This window comes from Bos indicus, chromosome 1 (assembly GCF_029378745.1).
Source record: "Bos indicus isolate NIAB-ARS_2022 breed Sahiwal x Tharparkar chromosome 1, NIAB-ARS_B.indTharparkar_mat_pri_1.0, whole genome shotgun sequence".
In the NCBI taxonomy this organism is placed as follows: domain Eukaryota; kingdom Metazoa; phylum Chordata; class Mammalia; order Artiodactyla; family Bovidae; genus Bos; species Bos indicus.
Genome location: NC_091760.1, coordinates 69,742,112 through 69,762,245, shown reverse-complemented (window position 1 = coordinate 69,762,245; position 20,134 = coordinate 69,742,112). Strand labels below are relative to the sequence as shown.

General features: G+C 40.4%; 1 protein-coding gene and 1 long non-coding RNA gene across 2 annotated transcripts in view; one reads left to right on the top strand and one right to left on the bottom strand.

Annotated features, from left to right (window-relative positions):
* UMPS (uridine monophosphate synthetase) overlaps positions 1–18,848 on the bottom strand; it is a 50,204-nt gene extending 31,356 nt beyond the window's left edge. The window contains exons 1-2 of the mRNA XM_019956859.2: positions 18,621–18,848; positions 524–677 (exon numbers count right to left, since the gene is read on the bottom strand). Coding sequence (XP_019812418.2) covers positions 524–677; positions 18,621–18,776 — 310 coding nt within the window. The 5' untranslated portion in view covers positions 18,777–18,848. The remainder of the gene's footprint in view (positions 1–523; positions 678–18,620) is intronic.
* A 4-nt stretch (positions 18,849–18,852) lies between these two features.
* LOC109555951 (uncharacterized) lies at positions 18,853–19,500 on the top strand. The gene is made up of 2 exons (XR_002180331.2): positions 18,853–19,253; positions 19,409–19,500. It is a non-coding gene; the product is annotated as an uncharacterized lncRNA (long non-coding RNA).
* Positions 19,501–20,134: the final 634 nt, after the last annotated feature.

The following is a 20,134-nucleotide window of genomic DNA, read 5'->3' as shown; positions in this document are numbered from 1 at the left end:
AAATAAATCTCTATTTAGAATTCTATGCAGCATTTACATTGCCTCCCCCTCCCCCGCTCTTTTTTGCCATGCTTCATGGCTTGTAGGATCTTACTTCCCCAACCAGGCCTCCTGCAGTGGAAATGCAGAGTCCTAACCACTGGGCCACCAAGGAATTCCTTTACCTCGCTTTAAGGGAATGGTTTTATTCATGTAATTTGAACATGGTACCCTGGGAAAGTATGTGCTCTAAAAGCATTCTGCTGATGAGGAAAGTCCTGGTAAAAATGTTGGGTTTCATAAATTTGGAGCACAGGGCACTTTTTTTTTTTTTTACTGCCTAATTAACATAAAGCATTTTATCCCCAGACTCTAAAGGAAAGGGGGTTGCTTTCTAACAGCAGTTAACACACTCCAAGGTTGTAACAACTTAAAGGACTTATGAGGAATATTCAAGGTGACTATCAACCTCAGTGCCTAGAAGAACAAATTCTAAAAGTGCCAGGTTACGAATCAACTTAATGCTATACTACTTTTACTTTACCATAATCCTTTTTCTCCTTCCTTCTGATAAGCATTGGAATTTCGTGGGTTGAACAGACAATTGTAGCCAATGGTAAAGCTGTATAAGGTACTCCACACACAGTGTCAAAATTGATCTCTGCATTTTCGGCAGTTTGAAATAACATTTCTGCAACCTGTTAAAGAAAAAGAACATATGAATGACCTATTATTACTGTTTTTAAAGCTGTATATAAAACATGTAACAAAGTGACAGTAAGAACCTAGCAAAGGAAAGTCTCAAACTTGGGCCAGAAAAATATAAATGCCTTGTTAAATTATTCTCTCCACAAATTCCAGTTTACAAAACAAATATAAAAACACAAGAATTAATCTACTTGGACAGACTCAGGGCTGCTTCAAGGGCAACATGGAATGTGTCAGGAAAGACTATGATATTGACCCTGAGACTGAGCATTACACTTAGGCTTCACAGTTGTTCTCAGTAATTCATTATGCTTTGAGTATCTAAACCCATCAGTTTTATTTTCCCAACACAAGTTTTCAATTAAGAAGTTTTACAAGAGAAATTAAGAAAACAATCGCATCAGGACTTGTCTGGTGAATGGGTGGCTAAGACTTGGTGCTCCCAACACAGGGGACCCAGGATCTATCCCTGGTTGGGGAAGTAGATCCCACATGCCACAACTAAAGATCCTGCATGCTGTATCTAAAGATTCCACATTCTACATTCCACATATCTAAAGATTCCATATTCTACATTCCACATATCTAAAGATTCCGCAACAAAGGTCAAAGGTCCCATGTGCCACAACTGAGACCCAGTGCAGTCAAATAAATAAATACAAATATTTAAAAAGAAAGCAGTCACATTATGAAGAATAAAACACCTGCTGCTGCTGCTGCTGCTAAGTCGCTTCAGTCGTGTCCGACTCTGTGCGACCCCATAGACGGCAGCCCACCAGGCTTCCCCGTCCCTGGGATTCCCCAGGCAAGAACACTGGAGTGGGTTTATCTTAGGCTGCTGCTGTGCTTCAGTCGTGTCTGACTCTGTGCGACCCCACAGACGGCAGCCCACCAGGCTCCTCCGTCCCTGGGATTCTCCAGGCAAGAACACTGGAGTGGGTTGCCATTTCCTTCTCCAATGCATGAAAGTGAAAAGTGAAAGTGAAGTCGCTCAGTCGTGTCCGACTCCCAGCGATCCCATGGACTGCAGCCTAGCAGGCTCCTCCCTCCGTGGGATTTTCCAGGCAAGAGCATTGGAGTGGGGTGCCATTGCCTTCTCCATAACACACCTACAAATAAATTTAACCAAGGAAGTGAAAGACTTGCACATTAAAAATATTAGATTTTAAAAAAACTGAAGGTGGCATAAGCAAACGGAAGAAGATTCCAGGCTCATGGATCAGAAGAATTAAAATGTTAAAATGTCCATGTTATCCAAAGCAATAAACAAACTGAATACAATTTCTATATAGTTACAATGGCACTTTTCACAGAAATGGAACAATCCTAAAATTTGTATGGAACTACAAAAGACCCAGGATAGCCAAAACAATCTTGAAAAAGAACAAAACTAGAGGCATCATGCTCCTTGATTTCAGACTATATTACCAATTAATAGTAATCAAAACAATATGGTATTGGCATAAAACCAGACACACAGGTCAACAGAATGGAAAGCCCAGAAATAAAGCTACACATACATGTTCAATCAATACACATTAAAGGAGCCAAGGATATAAAAAGGGAAAAGGATAGTCTCTTCAACAAACAGGTTTGGGGCAGATTAGACTACTATCTTACACCATACATAAAAATTAACTCAGAATGGATTAATGACTTGAATGTTAAGACAGGAAACCATAAAATTCCTAGAAAAAAACAAGTGATAAGTTCCTTGACATTGGTCTTCGCAATGATTTTTGGATTTGGCACCAAAAGCAAAGGCAACCAAACCAGAAATAAGCAAGTGGGAAAGTGGCTCAAGACTGCAGAGTAAGAACTCCCCTGAACTCACCTCCTCTCCTTGACACAATTCTGTAACTCACTGTCAACAATTCCCTCTAAATGAACCTGAGAGCTAGCACAACAGCTACATCACAACAAAGGATAAAAAGGCCTACTGAGATAGGTAGAGGTTAGACACAGTCCCCTCAAAACTCCATCCCCACTTCAGCAACCCATAAGCAACATGGAGCTCACAAAAACTGAACTTCCCCCTGACACCCTACATCAGTCGCCCTAACCTGCGAACCCGCACCAGACAGATAAGTACTCAAAACACTTGGCTTTGAACACCAACAGAGTTTAGATCCAGGAAAACCAGATGGATGCAGGGAATGGAGATTTGCTCTTAACTGGATTGTGAGCAGACTTACTCACCCTGTGACCCAGCTAAAGGGCAGCAGCTTGAAAAGAGCCCAGATCATATATCAAGGAAATTCATTTGGTAATCTTAAGAACTCTGCCGGAATGTCACCGCTGGAGCTCTCTCCAGGTATGGAAGCACTGCTGCTGCTGAGTCGCTTCAGTGGTGTCCGACTCTGTGCAGCCCCATAGACAGCAGCCCACCAGGCTCCCCCGTCCCTGGGATCCTCCAGGCAAGAACACTGGAGTGGGTTGCCATTTCCTTCTCCAAGGCATGAAAGGGAAAAGGGAAAATGAAGTCGCTCAGTCGTGTCCGACTCTTAGCGACCCCATGGGCTGCAGCCTACCAGACTCCACCATCCATGGATTTTCCAGGCGAGAGTACTGGCGTGGGGTGCCGTTGCCTTCTCCAGTGGAAGCACCAGCAGGCACCATTTTCACACTCTCTAACTTGCTAGTGCCTTCCCCACACACCTCTGCCCAGCACCCCCAGAGGCCGCAGGGGAATGCACCATTTCCCCATGCTTCTGCAACAGCATAACAGCATGCTCCCCATCCCTTCCAGTCCTGCAGCCACAGCAGCAGTGTGGATACGCACCAAAGCCAGCAGGCATATGCAGCCCAAACAGGGGACACTACTGGAGTGTGTACTCTGGTTGCAAAGGCGGATTTCATTTCTGGGCTCCACAGGTGTGAAACAGTAGAATACACAGTTTGAGAAATAACCAAGAACTATGGCAAGGTTAAAGGGTAAGTAAGGTTCATTTCCAACGTGGGGCCACCCCATCAAGACTGGAAGAAATAACTGTTTCACCTAACACATGGAAACACACACAGAGTCAAGCAAATTGAGGAATTGAGGAACAGAGATATATGTTCCAAAAACAGAAAAAGATAAAGCTCCTAGAAAAAATCTTAATGAAAAAGGTAAGTAATTTACCTGATAAAGCATTTAAAGTAATGGTCATAAAGATGCTCACCAAAATAGGAAAAAGAATAGATGAACTTGAAAAAAGAGAAAATGCAAAAATCAGAGAGCTGAAGAATATAATAACTTATCTGAAAAACACACTAAAGGGGTTCAAAACTAGATAAAGCAGAAAGATTGGTAATCTGGAAGACAGGGCAGGGGAACTCACCCAAACAGGGCAGCAATAAACAAAACCCCAGAATTTTAAAAAGCAGAAACAGTCTAGGAGACCAAGGGGATAATACTGAGAAGAATAATGGCTTCCAGTTTAAGATAGTGGAGTAGAAGATGTGCACTCATCTCCTGTGAGAACACCCAAATGGTAACTAGCTGTTACCATCATTGACAGGACACTGGAACCCACCAAAGAAAGATACCCCACGTCCAAAGACAAAGAAGAAGCTGCAGTAAGACAGCAGGAGAGGCACAATCACGATAAAATCAAATTCCATACCCGCCAAGTGAGTGATCCACAGGTTACAGTACAATAATGCCAAAAAGTTATCCCACTGTTATGAAGCTTCCGAACACCACTTCAGGCTTCCCAGCTTGGGGATCTGACAAAGGGACTAGAAATCCCCAGGGAATCTGGCCTCAAAGGCCAGTGGGATTTGATTACAGGACTTCCACAGGACTAGGGGAAACATGGACTCCAGTCTTCGAGGGCACAAACAAAATCTTGCATGAACAAAGACCCAGAAAAGGAGGAGTGACCCCACTGGAGACTGAACCAAACTACCTGATAGTGTTGGAAAGCCTCCTGTGGAGTCAGCAGGGGCTCACCACAGGGACAGGGGCACCAGTCTGGGAAGGTCCCCCTTGGTGGTTGCCATTAACCGTACCAGCTGAGCTATCTGAAATCCTAAAAGAAGGTGCTGTTAAAAGTGCTGCACTCAACATGCCAGCAAATTTGGAAAACTCAGCAGTGGCCACAGGACTGGAAATGGTCAGTTTTCATTCCAACCCCAAAGAAAGGCAATGACAAAGAATCTTAAACTACTGCACAATTGCACTCATCTCACATGCTAGTAAAGTAATGCTCAAAATTCTCCAAGCTAGGTTTCAATGCTACATGAACCGAGAACTTCTAGATGGTTAAGCTGGATTTAGAAAAGGCAGAGGAACCAGAGATCAAATAGCCAACATCCACTGGAACACCAAGAAAGCAAGAGAATTCCAGAAAAACATCTACTTCTCCTTCATTGACTACACTAAAGCCTTTGACCATATGGATCATGACAAACTGGGGAAAGTTCTCAAAGAGATGGGAATCCCTGCCTCCTGTGAAACCTGTACGCAGGTTAAGAAACAACAGTTAGAACTGGACATGTAACAACAGACTGGTTCCAAACTGGGAAAGGAGAATGTCAAGGCTGTATATTGTCATCCTGCTTATTTAACTTACATGCAGAGTACATCATACAAAATGCCAGGCTGGATGAAGCACAAGCTGGAATCAAGATTGCCGGGAGAAATATCAATAACCTCAGATATGCAGATAACACCAGCCTTATGGCAGAAAGCAAAGAACTAAAGAGCCTCTTGATGAAGGTGAAAGAAGAGAGTGAAAAAGTTGGCTTAAAAGCCAACATTCAAAAAACTAAGGTCATGGCATCTGGTCCCATCACTTCATGTCAAATAGATGGGGAAACAATGGAAACAGTGACAGACTTAATTTTGTTGGGCTCCAAAACCACTGCAGATGGTGACTGCAGCAATGAAATTAAAAGACACTTGCTTGTTGGAAGAAAAGCTATGAGCAACCTAGACAGCATATTAAAAAGCAGACGCTACTTTGCTGACAAAGGTTCGTATAGTTAAAGCTATGGTTTTTCCAGGAGTCATGGATGGATGTGAGAGTTGGACCATACAGAAGGCTGAGCACCGAAGAATTGATGCTTTTGGACTGTGGTGCTGGAGAAGGCTCTTGAGAGTCCCTTGGACTGCAAGGAGATCCAACCAGTCAATCCTAAAGGAGATCAGTCCTGAATATTCACTGGAAGGACTGATGCTGAAGCTGAAACTCCAATACTTTGGCCACCTAACTTGAAGAACTGACTCATTGGAAAAGACCCTGATGCTGGGAAAGATTGAAAGCAGGAGGAGAAGGGGATGACAGAGGATGAGATGGTTAGATGGCATCACTGACTCAATGGACATGAGTCTGAACAAGCTCTAAGAGATGGTGAAGGACAGGGAAGCCTGGCGTGCTGCAGTCCATGGGGTTGCAAAGAGTCAGACATGACTGAGCAACTAAACACCGGTGGGCAGACAGAAGAAGCAAGAAGCAGCACAGTCCCACAGTGGCTAAAGGAAAAAACATATTATGGAGAGTTAATCACAATGAAAAAGTAAAAAGTTATGTCCCAGATGAAGGGACAAGATAAAACCCCAGAAAAACAACTAAATGAAGTGGAGATAGGCAACCTTCCAGAAAAAGAATTCAGAATAATGATAGTGAAGATGATCCAGGATCTCCGAAAAACAATGGAGAAAATGCAAGAATACCAAAGATCTACTAGAACTAAAGAACAAACAAACAGATGAAAAATACACTAGAAGGAATCAGCAGCAGAATAAGGCAGAAGAATGAATAAATGATCTGGAGGACAGAATAGTGGAAATCACTGCTGTAGAACAGAATATAGAAAAAAGAATGAAAAGAAATGAAGACACTGTAAGAGACCTCTGGGATAACATTAAACAACCAACATTTGCAGTATAGGGGTCCTAGAAGGAGAAGAGAGAAAGGACCTAAGAAATATCTGGAGAGATAATAGCTGAAAAGTTCCCTAAATTGTGAAAGGAAATAGTCAACCAAGTCCAAGAAGTAGAGAATCCCAGGCAGGATAAACCCAGGGAGGAACACTCCAAGACACATAGTAGTCAAACTGACAAAAATTAAAGACAAAGATAAAATATTAAAAGCAACAAGGAAAAAACAACAAATAACATACAAGGGAACTCCTATCAGGCTATCAGCTGATTTTTCAACAGAAACTCTACAAGCCAGAAAGGAATGTCACAGTATATTTAAAGTGATGAAAGGAAGAACCTACAACCAAGAATATTCTACCCACCAAGTCTGATTCAGATTTGATGGAGAAATCAAAAACTTTCCAGACAAGCAAAAGTTAACAGAATTCAGGACCACCAAACCAGCTTTACAACAAATGTTAAAGGAACTTCTCTAGGCAGCAAACACAAGAGAAGGAAAAGACCTACAGAACATAAACCCAAGATAATTAAGAAAATGGTAGTATGATCATACATGTCGATTAATTACCTTAAATGTAAATAGATTAAGTGCACCGACCAAAGACACAACTGGCTGCGCTGATGAAAACAAATGCATGTGTGGACTTCCACTTACCATACCACTCTGCCGGACCCCCCAAATTGTATCTAATTATTTCATATTGCTAAGTTAATCATGTTCCCATGTAATTATCTTCTATTTTTGGTCTGGCTATTGATTATGAAAACTGATAAAACATCTTTTACTATTATGATCATGTAATTATTACTTAATATCACTGGATCACAATTGGTCAGCAGAAAAAATAATAGAATTCTATATCACCAAAACTACCATAGAGAAACCTATAATCACTTTTCAAAATCCAGATGCATATCAGAATTATCTTGAAACTTTTTGAAAAATACAAATGCCCAGGTATTGCTTTTTTTTCTCCAGAGCTCCAGGTATGTTAAAAAAAAAGTTCTGTCCCCTTTCCCAGGATATCAGCTCATTCAAGTCTCATCTTTGGTAATTAAGAGTAGGCAGGGCCTTCGCTGGCAGTCCAGTGGCTAAGACTTCACCTTCCAATGCAAAGGGTGCAGGTTCAATTCCTGGCGGGCGAGTTAATAATCCCACCACCAAAAATCCAAAAACAGAAACAATATTGTAACAAATTCAAGAGACTTTAAAAGTCCCTCTCTTACGGAGGACTTCGTGCATGAAAGTGAAACAACTGTCAACGATTAGGGGATTCTTTTATCTCTTTCTCTACACATGGAATCTACTCACATGATATTTTAAAATTCTGCTTCAGTCCCACACCCCATTATTCAGAATGCCCATCATACTAAAAAAGCTGAAAGAATTCCAAAGGACACATAACTTTAGGTGGGAAAAAACTGTAACACTTATTTTAATACCAATGATCATTTTTTAGACATCAAGACCTTCTAACAGATTCTAACTCCAAGGAGTCCCAAGCTCCCTAGAAGTCCTCCTGCCTCCTGTCTTGACTGTCTTAATTAACACAGTCCTGTCCTACCCAGAGGCTTGGATGCACAAGGATTTCCTTTTCTCCCTGCTCTCAGCCCAGGGCCTCTGCCAGGGAGTTTTCACCACTTGTGCCACAAAGGGTGAGCCCAGGTGCTTCTTGTTTAGAGCTCTTCCTTTGCCCTTCTTGGATGTGACTAAGGCAAAAAAGCAAGGGAGGAGACATCCCAGCGAGTGGATGCTTCTCATTTAGATCGAAAAAAATCTCCAACCCAATAAACAAGCCCTTCACAAACTACCAACCAGAAAAACTGCTAGCCATTGCCAAGCACATAGTAGGCACCTGTTCAATACTGAAGAAATGAATGAATGAATCTAAAGAAAAAAATACTGAGAACATTCACATTGTACACTATATATATAACTGTAAATACATATGTACCCAACATAGGAGCACCTCAATATATGACGCAAATATTAACAGCCATAAAAGGAGAAATCGACAGCTACACAATAATAGTGGGGGACTTTAACACCCCATTTACATCAACAGAGATGGTCCAGACAGAAAATCAATAAGGAAACACATGCCTTAAATGACACATTGGACCAGACTGATTTAATTGATATTTATAAGAACATCCCATCCAAAATACACATTCTCAAGTGCACATGGAACATTCTCCAGGATTTATCACATGCTGGACCACAAAGCAAGCCATGGTAAGTTTAAGAAAACTGAAATCATATCAAGTATATTTTCCCATCACAACACTATGAGATTAGAAAAGATAAGACAAAAAAACTGTAAAAAACACAAACATGTGGAAGCTAAACAATGTTACTAAACAACTCACTGAAGAAATCAAAGAATAAATGACCGGAGACAAGAGAAAACGGAAACACCGACCTCCCTGGTGTTCTAACGGTTAAGAATCCGCCTGCCAGTGCAGGGGACACGGGTTGATCCCTGGTCTGGGGGCACCCCACATACAGTGGAGCAGCTAAACCAATGTGCCACACTACTGAAGCCCGCACGCCTAGGGCCCGAGCTCCGCCAGAGAAACCGCTGCAACGAGAAGCCCGAGCAGCTCGGAGAGCAGCCCCCACTCGCCAAAACTAGAGAAAGCCCATGGACAGCAATGGAGACTTGGTGCAGCCTAAAAATATACACATTAAAAAAAAAAAGATTCAAAATCTATGGGACGCAGCAAAAGCAGTTCTAAGAGGGGAAGTTATAGCAATACCATCTTACCTCAGGAAATAAGAAAAGTCTCAATGAAATGACCTAACTTTACACATAATGCAAACTAGAGAAAGAAAAACAAACAAAACCCAGTTAGTAGAAAGAAATCATAAAGATCAGAGCAGAAATAAATGAAGTAGAGATGAAGACTACAATAGAAAAGACCAATGAAACTAAAAGCTGGTTGTTTGAAAAGGTAAACAAAAGTGATACACCTTTAGCCAGACTCGTCCAGGAAACAGGGGGAAGCGCTCAAATCAACAACATTAGAGATGAAAACGAAGTTACAGTGGACACCAAGGAAATACAAAGGATCGTGAGGGTACTATAAGTAACTGTAAGTTAATAAAATGGACCATCTAGAAGAAATGGACAATTCTTAGAAAGATTTCCCAAGACTGAATGAGGAAGATATAGAAAGCACGAACAGACCAATCACAAGTATTGAAATTGAAACTGTGAGTAAAAAACTAACGAACAAAAGTCCATGCATTTATGGTAAATTAATCTTTGAGAAAGGAGGCAAGACTATATATGTAACAGAGAAAGTACAGTCTCTTCAATAAGTGGTCCTGGGCAAAGTGGACAGCTATATGTAAAGCGATGAAACTGGCACACTCTTTAATACCATATACAAATATAAACTCAAAATGTATTAAAGACTTAAACATAAGACTGGATACTATAAAATTCTTACAGGAAAACACGTGCAATGCTCTTTGACACACATTGCAGCAGTGTCTTTTCCAATCCATTTCCTAAAGTAATGGAAATAAAACAAAAATTAAATAAATGTGACCTAATTAAACTCAGAAGTTTATGCACAACAAAGGAAATAACAAACACAATGAAAAGACAACCCACAGAACGGGAGACTGTATCTGCAAACCATGAAACTGGCAAGGAATTAATCTCCAAACACCTCATGCAACTTAGTATCAAAGAAACAAACAACTCAATCAAAAAATGGGCAGAAGACCTAAACAGACATTTCTCCCAAGAAGCCAGACTTATGGCCAAGAGGTACATAAAAAGATGCTCAACACCGCTAATTAGGGAAACGCAAATCAAAACTACAATGAGACATCACCTCACACCAGCCAGAATAGAATGGCTATCAGCAAAAAGGTTACAAACAATAAATACTAGAGAGGGCTTGGAGAAAGGGAGCCTTCCTATGCTTTTGGTGGGAATGGATATTGGTACAGCCACTGCAGAAAACAGTATGGACATTCCTTAAAAAACTAAAAATATATATAGCTATGACATTATCCAGCAATCCCACTCCTGAGCATAGATCCAGAGAAAACCATGGGTCAAAAGGATCCATGCACCCCAATATTCACCACTGTGTTATTCACAATATCCAAGAAATGGGAGTAACCTAAGTGTCCATCAACAGATAAATGGATAGAGATGGGGTACATATATACAATGCAATGTTACTCAGCAATTAAAAAGAATGAAATAATGCCATTTGCAGTAATATGGACGGACCTGGAGATTATCATATCAAGTGAATTAAGTTAGACAGAAAAAGACAATGAACATATTTACAAAACATAGACTCACAGACTACAAAACAAACATATGATTATCAAAGGGAAGATGAGGGGAGGGATAAACTGGGAGTCTGGAATATACACACACTGCCATATTTAGAACAAATAACCAGCAAGAACCTACTGCATAGCACAGGCAACTCTGCTCAATATTCTATAATAACCTACATGGGAGAAGAATCTGAAAAAGAACAGATACATGTGTACATATATAACTGAATCACTTTGCTGTACGCCTGAAACTAACAACACTGTTAATCAACTCTGCTACCGATATAAAACAAAAACGTTAAAAAAAAAAAGAAAGAATGACTGAAAGCCTTCCTAACTCGGGGATGGAAGCAGACATCCAGAATTAGGAGTGTTTGAAAGAAGATGAACCCCAAAAAACCTGAACATAATTAAAATGTCAAAGTTAAAGACAAGGGGAGAATCTTAAAGGAGCAAGAGAAAAACAACTTGTTATGCAAGAGAACAACCCCCCTACCCCATTAGGACTATCAGCAGATTTCTCAGCAAAAACGTTGCCGCCCAGAAGCAAGTGGCATGATATAGTCAAAGTGCTTAAAGGAGAACACTTCCTACCAAGAATACGCAGACCCGATGGACGACATTCCATCCCAAAGCAACAGAATACACACTCTTTACGTGTACCTGAAAGATTCTCAAGGATAGATCATATGTTAGACCACAAAACAATTCCCAAGGAATTTAAGAAGACTGAAATCATATCAAGTATCTTTCTGACCACAATGGCATGAAACTGGAACTCAGTTACATGAAGAAAACAAGAAAAATCTCAAATATATAAAGATTAAACAATATGCTATGGAACAACCAGTGGGTCAATGAAGAAATCAAAGGACAATTAAAAAAAAAAACCCTTAATTCAAATGAAAATTAAAAGAAAACATACAAAGTCTATAAGATTCAGCAAAAGCAGTTTTAAGAGCAAAGTTTATAATGATACAGGCCCACCTCAAGAAATAAGAAAAATTTCAAATAAACAACCTAACTTTATGCCTAAACAAAGCAGAAAAAGAAGAACAAATGAAGCCCAAAGGTAGCAGAAAGAAGGAAATAAAGATCACAGTGGAAATAAATGGAGACCAAAAAGACAATTTAAATAAATGAACTAATAGCTGGTTCTTTAAAAAGATAACCAAATTGATCAACCTTTAGCTAAAGTACCAGGAAAAAAAGAGAACTCAAATCAATAAAATCAGAAATCAAAGAGCATATACACCTGATACCAAAGAAATAAAAGGCTCCTAAGAGGTGACTATAAACAACTGTAAGTCAACAAATACCCTGGGAAATGGATCAATTCCTAGAAACAGTCTTCCAAGACTGAACCATAATTAGAAATAATGAACAAATAGGAGAAATAATAAGAATTAATCAATAATAAACAAACAGACAACTCACAACAAACAAAAGTTTAAGACCCTATGCTCTCATTGCTGAATTTTACTATTCAAAAAAGACTTAATTCCTATCCTCCTCCAATTCTTCCAAAACATTAAAAAGAGGAGGGAATGTCCCCAAACTCCTTTTACAAGGCCAGCATTACACTGATACCAAAACCAGACAAGGACACATACAAAAAAAGTACAGGTCAATATTGATAATGAATTTAGATGTACAAACCTTCAACAAAATATTAGCAAACCAAACTCAACAATACATAAAGAAGATAATAAGCTAGGACCAAGTGGGATTTATCTCAGGGATACAAGGATGATTCAACACTACAAATCAAGGTGATACATCACATTAACAAAATGAAGGATAAAAATCATACGGTCATCTAAATAGGTACAGAAAAAGCACTTGATAAAATTCAACCACCATTGATAAAGACTGAACAATGGGTAGAGATGGAATAATACAGGCCATATGATAGGCCCACAGCTGATCACACTCAATAGTGAAAAGCTGAAAGCTATTTCCTTAGGATCAGAAACATGACAAAGATGCTCCTTCTTGCCACTTTTTACTCAGCATGGTACTGGAAGCTCTAGTCAGAGCATTTAGGCAGGAAAAAAGAAATAAAAGGCATGCATATTGGAAAGGGAGGAGGAACCAAGTGCTGGTGGTGGCTTAGTCACTAAGTCGATTCCGACTCTTGCGATGCCATGGACTGTGGCCTGCCAGTGGATCTGTCCATGGGATTCTCCAAACAAGAATACTGCAGTGGGCTGCCATTTCCTTCTCCAAACTAAGTGGATGACATGATTTTATATTTAGAAAACCATAAAGACATCACAAAAAATTGTTAGAATAAACAAACTCAGTAAAGTTGGAAGGTACAAAATCAATATACAAAAATCTGTTGTGTTTTTACAGAATAACAACAAATTATCAGAGAAATTAAGAAGACAATGCCATATACAATTGCCTCAAAAAGAACAAAGTACCTAAGAATAAATTTAACCAAGGAGGTGAAAGCCTGTACACTAAAAAGCATAAGACACTAATGAACAAAATTGAACATGACACAAATTAAGATATTCCATGCTCATATTTGGAAGAATTAATATTCTAAAAATGTCCACATTACCCAAAACAATCTGCAGATTCAATGCCATCCCTATCAAAAATCCAATAGTACTTTTCACAGAAATAGAACAATCCTAAAATTTCTTTGGAACCATCAGTTCAGTTCAGTCGATCAGTCGCTCAGTCATGAATCTCAGCACGCCAGGCCTCCCTGTCCATCACCAATTCCCAGAGTTCACTCAGACTCACGTCCATTGAGTCAGTGATGCCATCCAGCCATCTCATCCTCTGTCGTCCCCTTCTCCTCCTGCCCCCAATCCCTCCCAGCATCAGTCTTTTCCAATGAGTCAACTCTTCGCATGAAGTGGCCAAAGTACTGGAGTTTCAGCTTCAGCATCATTCCTTCCAAAGAAATCCCAGGGCTGATCTCCTTCAGAATGGACTGGTTGGATCTCCTTGCAGTTCAAGGGACTCTCAAGAGTCTTCTCCAACACCACAGTTCAGAAGCATCAATTCTTCGGCGCTCAGCTTTCTTCACAGTCCAGCTCTCACATCCATACATGACCACAGGAAAAACCATAGCCTTGACTAGACGGACCTTTGTTGGCAAAGAAATGTCTCTGCTTTCCAATATGCTGTCTAGGTTGGTCATAACTTTCCTTCCAAGGAGTAAGCGTCTTTTAATTTCATGGCTGCAGTCACCATCTGCAGTGATTTTGGAGCCTCAAAAAATAAAGTCTGACACTGTTTTCCCATCTATTTGCCATGAAGTCATGGGACCAGATGCCATGATCTTAGTTTTCTGAATGTTGAGCTTTAAGCCAACTTTTTCACCCTCCTCTTTCACTTTCATCAAGAGGCTTTTTAGTTCCTCTTCACTTTCTGCCACCCAAATACCCAAAGCAACCTTGAGAAAGAAAGATAAAGGTGGAGACTTCACACTCCTTGATTTCAAACTATATTAATAAAGCTATCGTGGTCAAAACTAATTGGCATAAAAACAAACAACAGATCAACAGAACAGAATAGAGAGCCTAAAAATAAACCCAAGCACCTATTTCAATTAACTTATGAGAAAGGAGCCAAGAATGCACAATGGGCAAGGACAGTCTCTTTAATAACACACTGCTGGTAAAACAGGACAGCCACACACAAAAGAATGAAAGTGGACCGCTATAATCCACCATACATAAAAATTAACTCAAAATGGATTAAACCTGAATGTAACACCTGAAAACATGAAACTCCTAGAATAACACACAGCTGGTAAGCTCCCTGACATCACTCTTGGTGACATTTCTTTGGATCTCACTTCAAAGGCAAAGACAACAAAAGTAAAAATAAACAAATGGGACTATATCAAACTAAAGAGCTTCCACAGAACAAAGGGAGCCATCAGCAACACCCCCTCCCCCCAAAAAAGTACCCTTCTGAACTGCAGAAGGTATTTGCAAATTATATTCCCGAAAAGGGATTAGTATCTAAAATATATAAAGAGTTCATAGAGCTCAATAATAAAAAATGATCTGATCAAAAAAATGAGCAGAGGATCTGAATGGACATTTTTTCCAAACAAGACATACAAATAGCCCAGAAGCATATGCAAAGATGCTCAAAATCACCAATAATCAGGGAAATGCAAATCAAAACCACAATGAGATATCAAATGGCTATTACCAAAAGAACAAGAAATAATAAGTTTTGGTGAGGATGCAAAGGAAATGGAACCCTTCTGCACTTATGGTGGGAATGATAATTGGTGCAGCCACTGTGGAAAGTAATATGGAGGTTCCTCAGAAAGTTAAAAACAGAACTCCCATGTCACCCAGCAAGTCTACTTCTGGATATTTACCTAAGGGAGATGAAAACACTACCTTAAAAAGATATCTGCACCCCCACGTTCACTGGAGCATTATTTACAATAGCCAAGATGTGGAAACAACCTAAATTGCAAAACAACCATCAATGAACAAATGGATAAAGAGAATGTGGTATGTGCATACACACAGGCCACGGAATATTATTCACCCACAAAAAAGGTGATACATTGCCGCTGGCTCAACACTTAGGGCATTCAGGGACTTTAAGGGCATTATGCTAAGCGAAATGGATGGAGAAAGGCAAATACCTCATGATCTTATTTACATGTGGAGTCTTATAAACACAAAGAGAAATAGTAGATATAAAGAACTGATTGGTGGCTGCCAGAGGCAGAGTAGGGGAGAGGCAAAATGGGTGAAGGAATTCAAAAGGTACAAACTTCCAATTATAAAATAAATAAGTCATGGAAATGTATTATAACACACAGCATAGTGACCAGAGTTCATAATACTGTTTTGCATATTTGGAGGTTGCTGAGAGATCTTGAAAGTTCCCAGCACAAGAAAAAGATTGCAATTATGTTAACTACACTTACTGCGGCAATGATTATGCAAATACACAGTCATTACGTACACCTGAAACAAATTTAATGTTATCTGTCAACTGTATCTCAATTTTTAAAAAATCAACAAAAGACTATACACCAAAGTGTTTTTGAAAGTTCTCATAAATACAGAGCCACTAGTTGATAGTATCTTTTCCCACAAAAATCATCACATTGTAACACTACAATGCATATTCCCACCCAACACCATCTTATTTTAAGAAAAGCGAAGAATTACTAAGTGACCTATATCAGAGGTGTTCAAATTTTTTTGTTCCTGTATTTCTAAAGATTTGAAAAATTTATGAATATTTTTAAGTGGCAAAAAATGTAACTTCTGGAGTCCTGAAAAAATTAACATGGTATTCTAGAACTGTTACATCATTCTTTTAAGTCCAAATGCCTTATTGATTTGATATGCAACATCTGCTTTTAAAAAAAAAAAAAAGAGAGAGAGAGAGAGACTTCCCTATTGGTCCAGTGGCTAAGACTCTGCATTCCCAATGTGGGGGAAGTGGGATGGGGTTAGGAACTGGATTCCACATAAGGCAACTAAAGATCCTGGATACCACTACTAAGACTTCAGGGAGCCAGAAACAAAACAAACTGCAACATGAAAATGCTTAACTATGAAACCTGGAAAAATTTACACTTTTTTGAACTCACATTCTCATTTCATTATCTCCAGAGAATTTTATTCTAATGCAATATACATTTACGCTTGAAAAACTTCTACTGATCGTTCTATGATACTTCTCCAAAACAAAAATGTATGTAAACTGAAATTTTAAATTGTTTAAATTTAAAAAATTTTCCCATGACCATAAGTCTCTAAAGGTTAAAACTTCTATGTTATTACAATTGTTATCATCATAAAATGAATTAAAACATAATCTGCAAATTTTGATAGAAGCATAAAACATATTATTTTGAAAATGCATTGCTCAGTAACAGGAATAGTAGTACCTGATCCTGGCAATTTGGAAAAGGCAATGGCACCCCACTCCAGTACTCTTGCCTGGAAAGTCCCATGGACAGAGGAGCCTGGTAGGCTGCAGTCCATGAGATCACTAAGAGTCAGACACAACCGAGCAAGTTCACTTTCACTTTTATGCCTTGGAGAAGGAAATGGCAACCCACTCCAGTGTTCTTGCCTGGAGAATCCCAGGGACGGGGGAGTCTGGTGGGCTGCCGTCTATGGGGTCGCACAGAGTCGGACACGACTGAAGCGACTTAGCAGCAGCAGCAGCAGATCCTGGCAATTAATTTATGTATCTAGTATAACTATTACTTACTATTAGGAAGTCAGAGTTCAGTGTAAGTTCTATTGTGTCTTAGGGCGTGCAAATAATAAGAAACCCTATTTACATACATAAGCAGACATGAAAGAGTTCTGTTACAGCCAGACCTCTCAGTGTTTTGAGCTCCTTCTGAGTTAACTACCCAAAATAACACACACATAAACCTCAATATCTAGTATCAAAAGATAATTTTCAGTCATCTGTAAACTGATGACTTCTTCAAAAATAAACCAATTTTTCAAAATAAGATCCCTAATCATTCACTTTCTCAGCACTGATGAGATGCACCATAGCACGATTCTGGATGGCGAGAACATTCTAACCCACTTCAACTAGAGCTTGAGATCTTTTTGTAATAACCTCATAGAGTGGGGTTCACAAGGGGTGAACATAAACCCTTAGTGGTGGAGAAAGCTTTACACGTCTTCCAGACAGAACTTCTGTGACAATGGCAAGGTTCTGTATCTTCACTGTTTAAAAAGGTAGCCACTAGTCGCATGTGACTAAATTTAAAAATTCCGGGGACTTTTAAGTTAAGAATCCGCCTGCCAATGCACGGGACAGGAGTTCAACGCCCGGTCAGGGAAGATCATACATGCCCCGGAGCAACTAAGCCCACGTGCCACAACTACTGAGGTCAGAGTGCTTAGAGTCTGAGCTCCACAAGAGAATCCACAGCAACGAGAAGCCCAAGCAGAGTAGTCGTCTCTGGTGACCACAGCTAGACAAAGCCCATGGGCAGCAAGGAAGACCTAGCGCAATCAAAACAACAACAACAACAACCCATGATGTTGGATACACGCAAGCGGCAAGGAAACCCTATTAAACAGCACATTTAGACCCTTCTACTTACACTGTGATCTGCAGCTTGGGTCGGCAGCTTGTGAGGAAAGCATAACCTCCTATCCTGCCTCAGATGTACTCAATCAGTCGATCAGATTACCCATTTTAACAAAATTCCAGGTGATTCATATGAGTTTGAGAAGCAATGTGCTAGAAATCTCTTAACTTCTACACAGTTTTCCCCTTTTATTCACCAAAGAACTGCCTGCATGAAATGTCCACCCTCTGGCCTTAATTCTTGCTCCTGGCCACAAAGTTCAAAATCGAATCCCCTTTTCCTAGCAAGAGCCTTTCCAAGTATTTAAGAAGCTACTAAATTCTTCCCTCACCCACCTTTTCCTCCCCGTCCCATTTTCACGAAGTTGAATACGCAGAACTTCAACTACTTCTGTGACAGCCAAGGCCCCAAACTGGGTTCCTTGACTCGGCTGCAAAGCACGTGTCAAAGCCAAGCGAGTCTACGAGCAGGCTGCCCTCTAGATCCTAAAGAGCCTAACAGTTCCTGGTCTCTGGGTTTCGCAAACCAACTTCCCCAAGCCGAAGCAGGGTCGGCCCTCCTGCTTGGCTCTTTTGATCTCACCCAGAGCCCAGCTTCCGTCACTCCACTCCATTCCTCCTGGTCCCCATTCACGCCACGAAACACTCTTCTTTCCTTTCCCCGGTAGGTACCTGATTCAGAATACTCGGTCGAGATATGATGCCCCGCAGATCGATGTACACGGGGGAAGAGAGCCCACTCTTCAGCACGAAGTTCCCAAACTTAAAAGCCTGCACATCGTACAGACCCGTTACCAATGACCCCAAAAGGGCATCAGCCGCCGCCATGGTCCCGCTCTCCCAGTTCACTCCAAACTCCAAACCTCAGCTTGCCGCGGCGCCCGATGACGCCACCTGAGAAGTCCCGCCTCTTCCGCCCCCTCTTCCGGCGGCTAGGCGGGGTAGCTGGCTGCGCGCGGCTCCGGGTCCCAAGTAAAGAGGAAGATGAATTTATACTTTGGTATCAAGGTTATCCAGGAGGAATATCATGCCAGCCACTCTGAAAATCTAAGCATATTTTGTATTCACAAATCAGTTCCTTAGAGGAAATTCCCTTTATGGGTAGATGGCAATACTTTAAAGATAATTACCGTTAAAACCATAAGGCTCATACTTGTTACTCATCAAATTGATTCTGACTCATTTGAAGAACTGACTTATTGGAAAAGATCCTGATGCTGGGAAGGATTGAAGTCGGGAGGAGAAGGGGATGACAGAGGATGAGATGGTTGGATGGCATCACCGACTCGATGGACATGTGTTTGAGTAAGCTCTGGGAGTTGGTGATGGACAGGGAGGCCTGGCGTGCTGCAGTCCATGGGGTTGCAAAGAGTCGGACACGACTGAGCGACTGAACTGAACTGAAATTGATTGTTATTTCTGTTTTATTTTCTTGATGTATGTCTGTGTTTTCTGTGAAGACAAGATGACCAGCCAGCGTGAAGGAGCCCATACTTTTGACAGTTCTCGTTTCAAATAAATGCAATAAAATCTTGATGAAATAGAAACCAAACTTTAAGATATTTCTATTCTTGTTTGCAAAATAAACTAATCATAATACTTCAACCCCTAATACTTGTCAACCTAAAGAATAAAATGGCCAGTTACTGTACCAGCAAGATGAGTTTTATTTGGGAATGGCAGAGGAATTGTATTATCAGCATGGAAACTGTGGCAAACCATAAGCAATCCTGGAGAACAAAGGAGAGGAATGCTACTTTATGAAGACACCCCGGAAATTGGGAGGGTTTTCTTCGAAGGAAAGTTCTTTGGAGTAAATCAAGAGTTCAGGGTGGTGACAGTTTCTTATGGGCTGACAGTTTCTTGGTTGCTTTTCATTGGCTGCATTGTTGGTGGGCAAGGAAAAAAATCTTCCATCCTCATGCTAAGGAAGTTAAGTAAACCTCTTCCTACCCAGGGATGTAAAATAAGGTGCACAGGGTGGTATGTGCTTTTGTGTGCAACAGAGCTCCTCCTTCAGGGCTTCCTCCCTCCACTTTAAATGAGATTTTTCCTTTACAGTATAAATTTTTACACACTCTAGTTAATTGACAATATACTATGAATTAGTTTCATTTGCATTTGGGTGGCACATACAGACTCTTTCAAAGCCTGATTACGTCTGCACAGTCTAATCCAGACTCCTG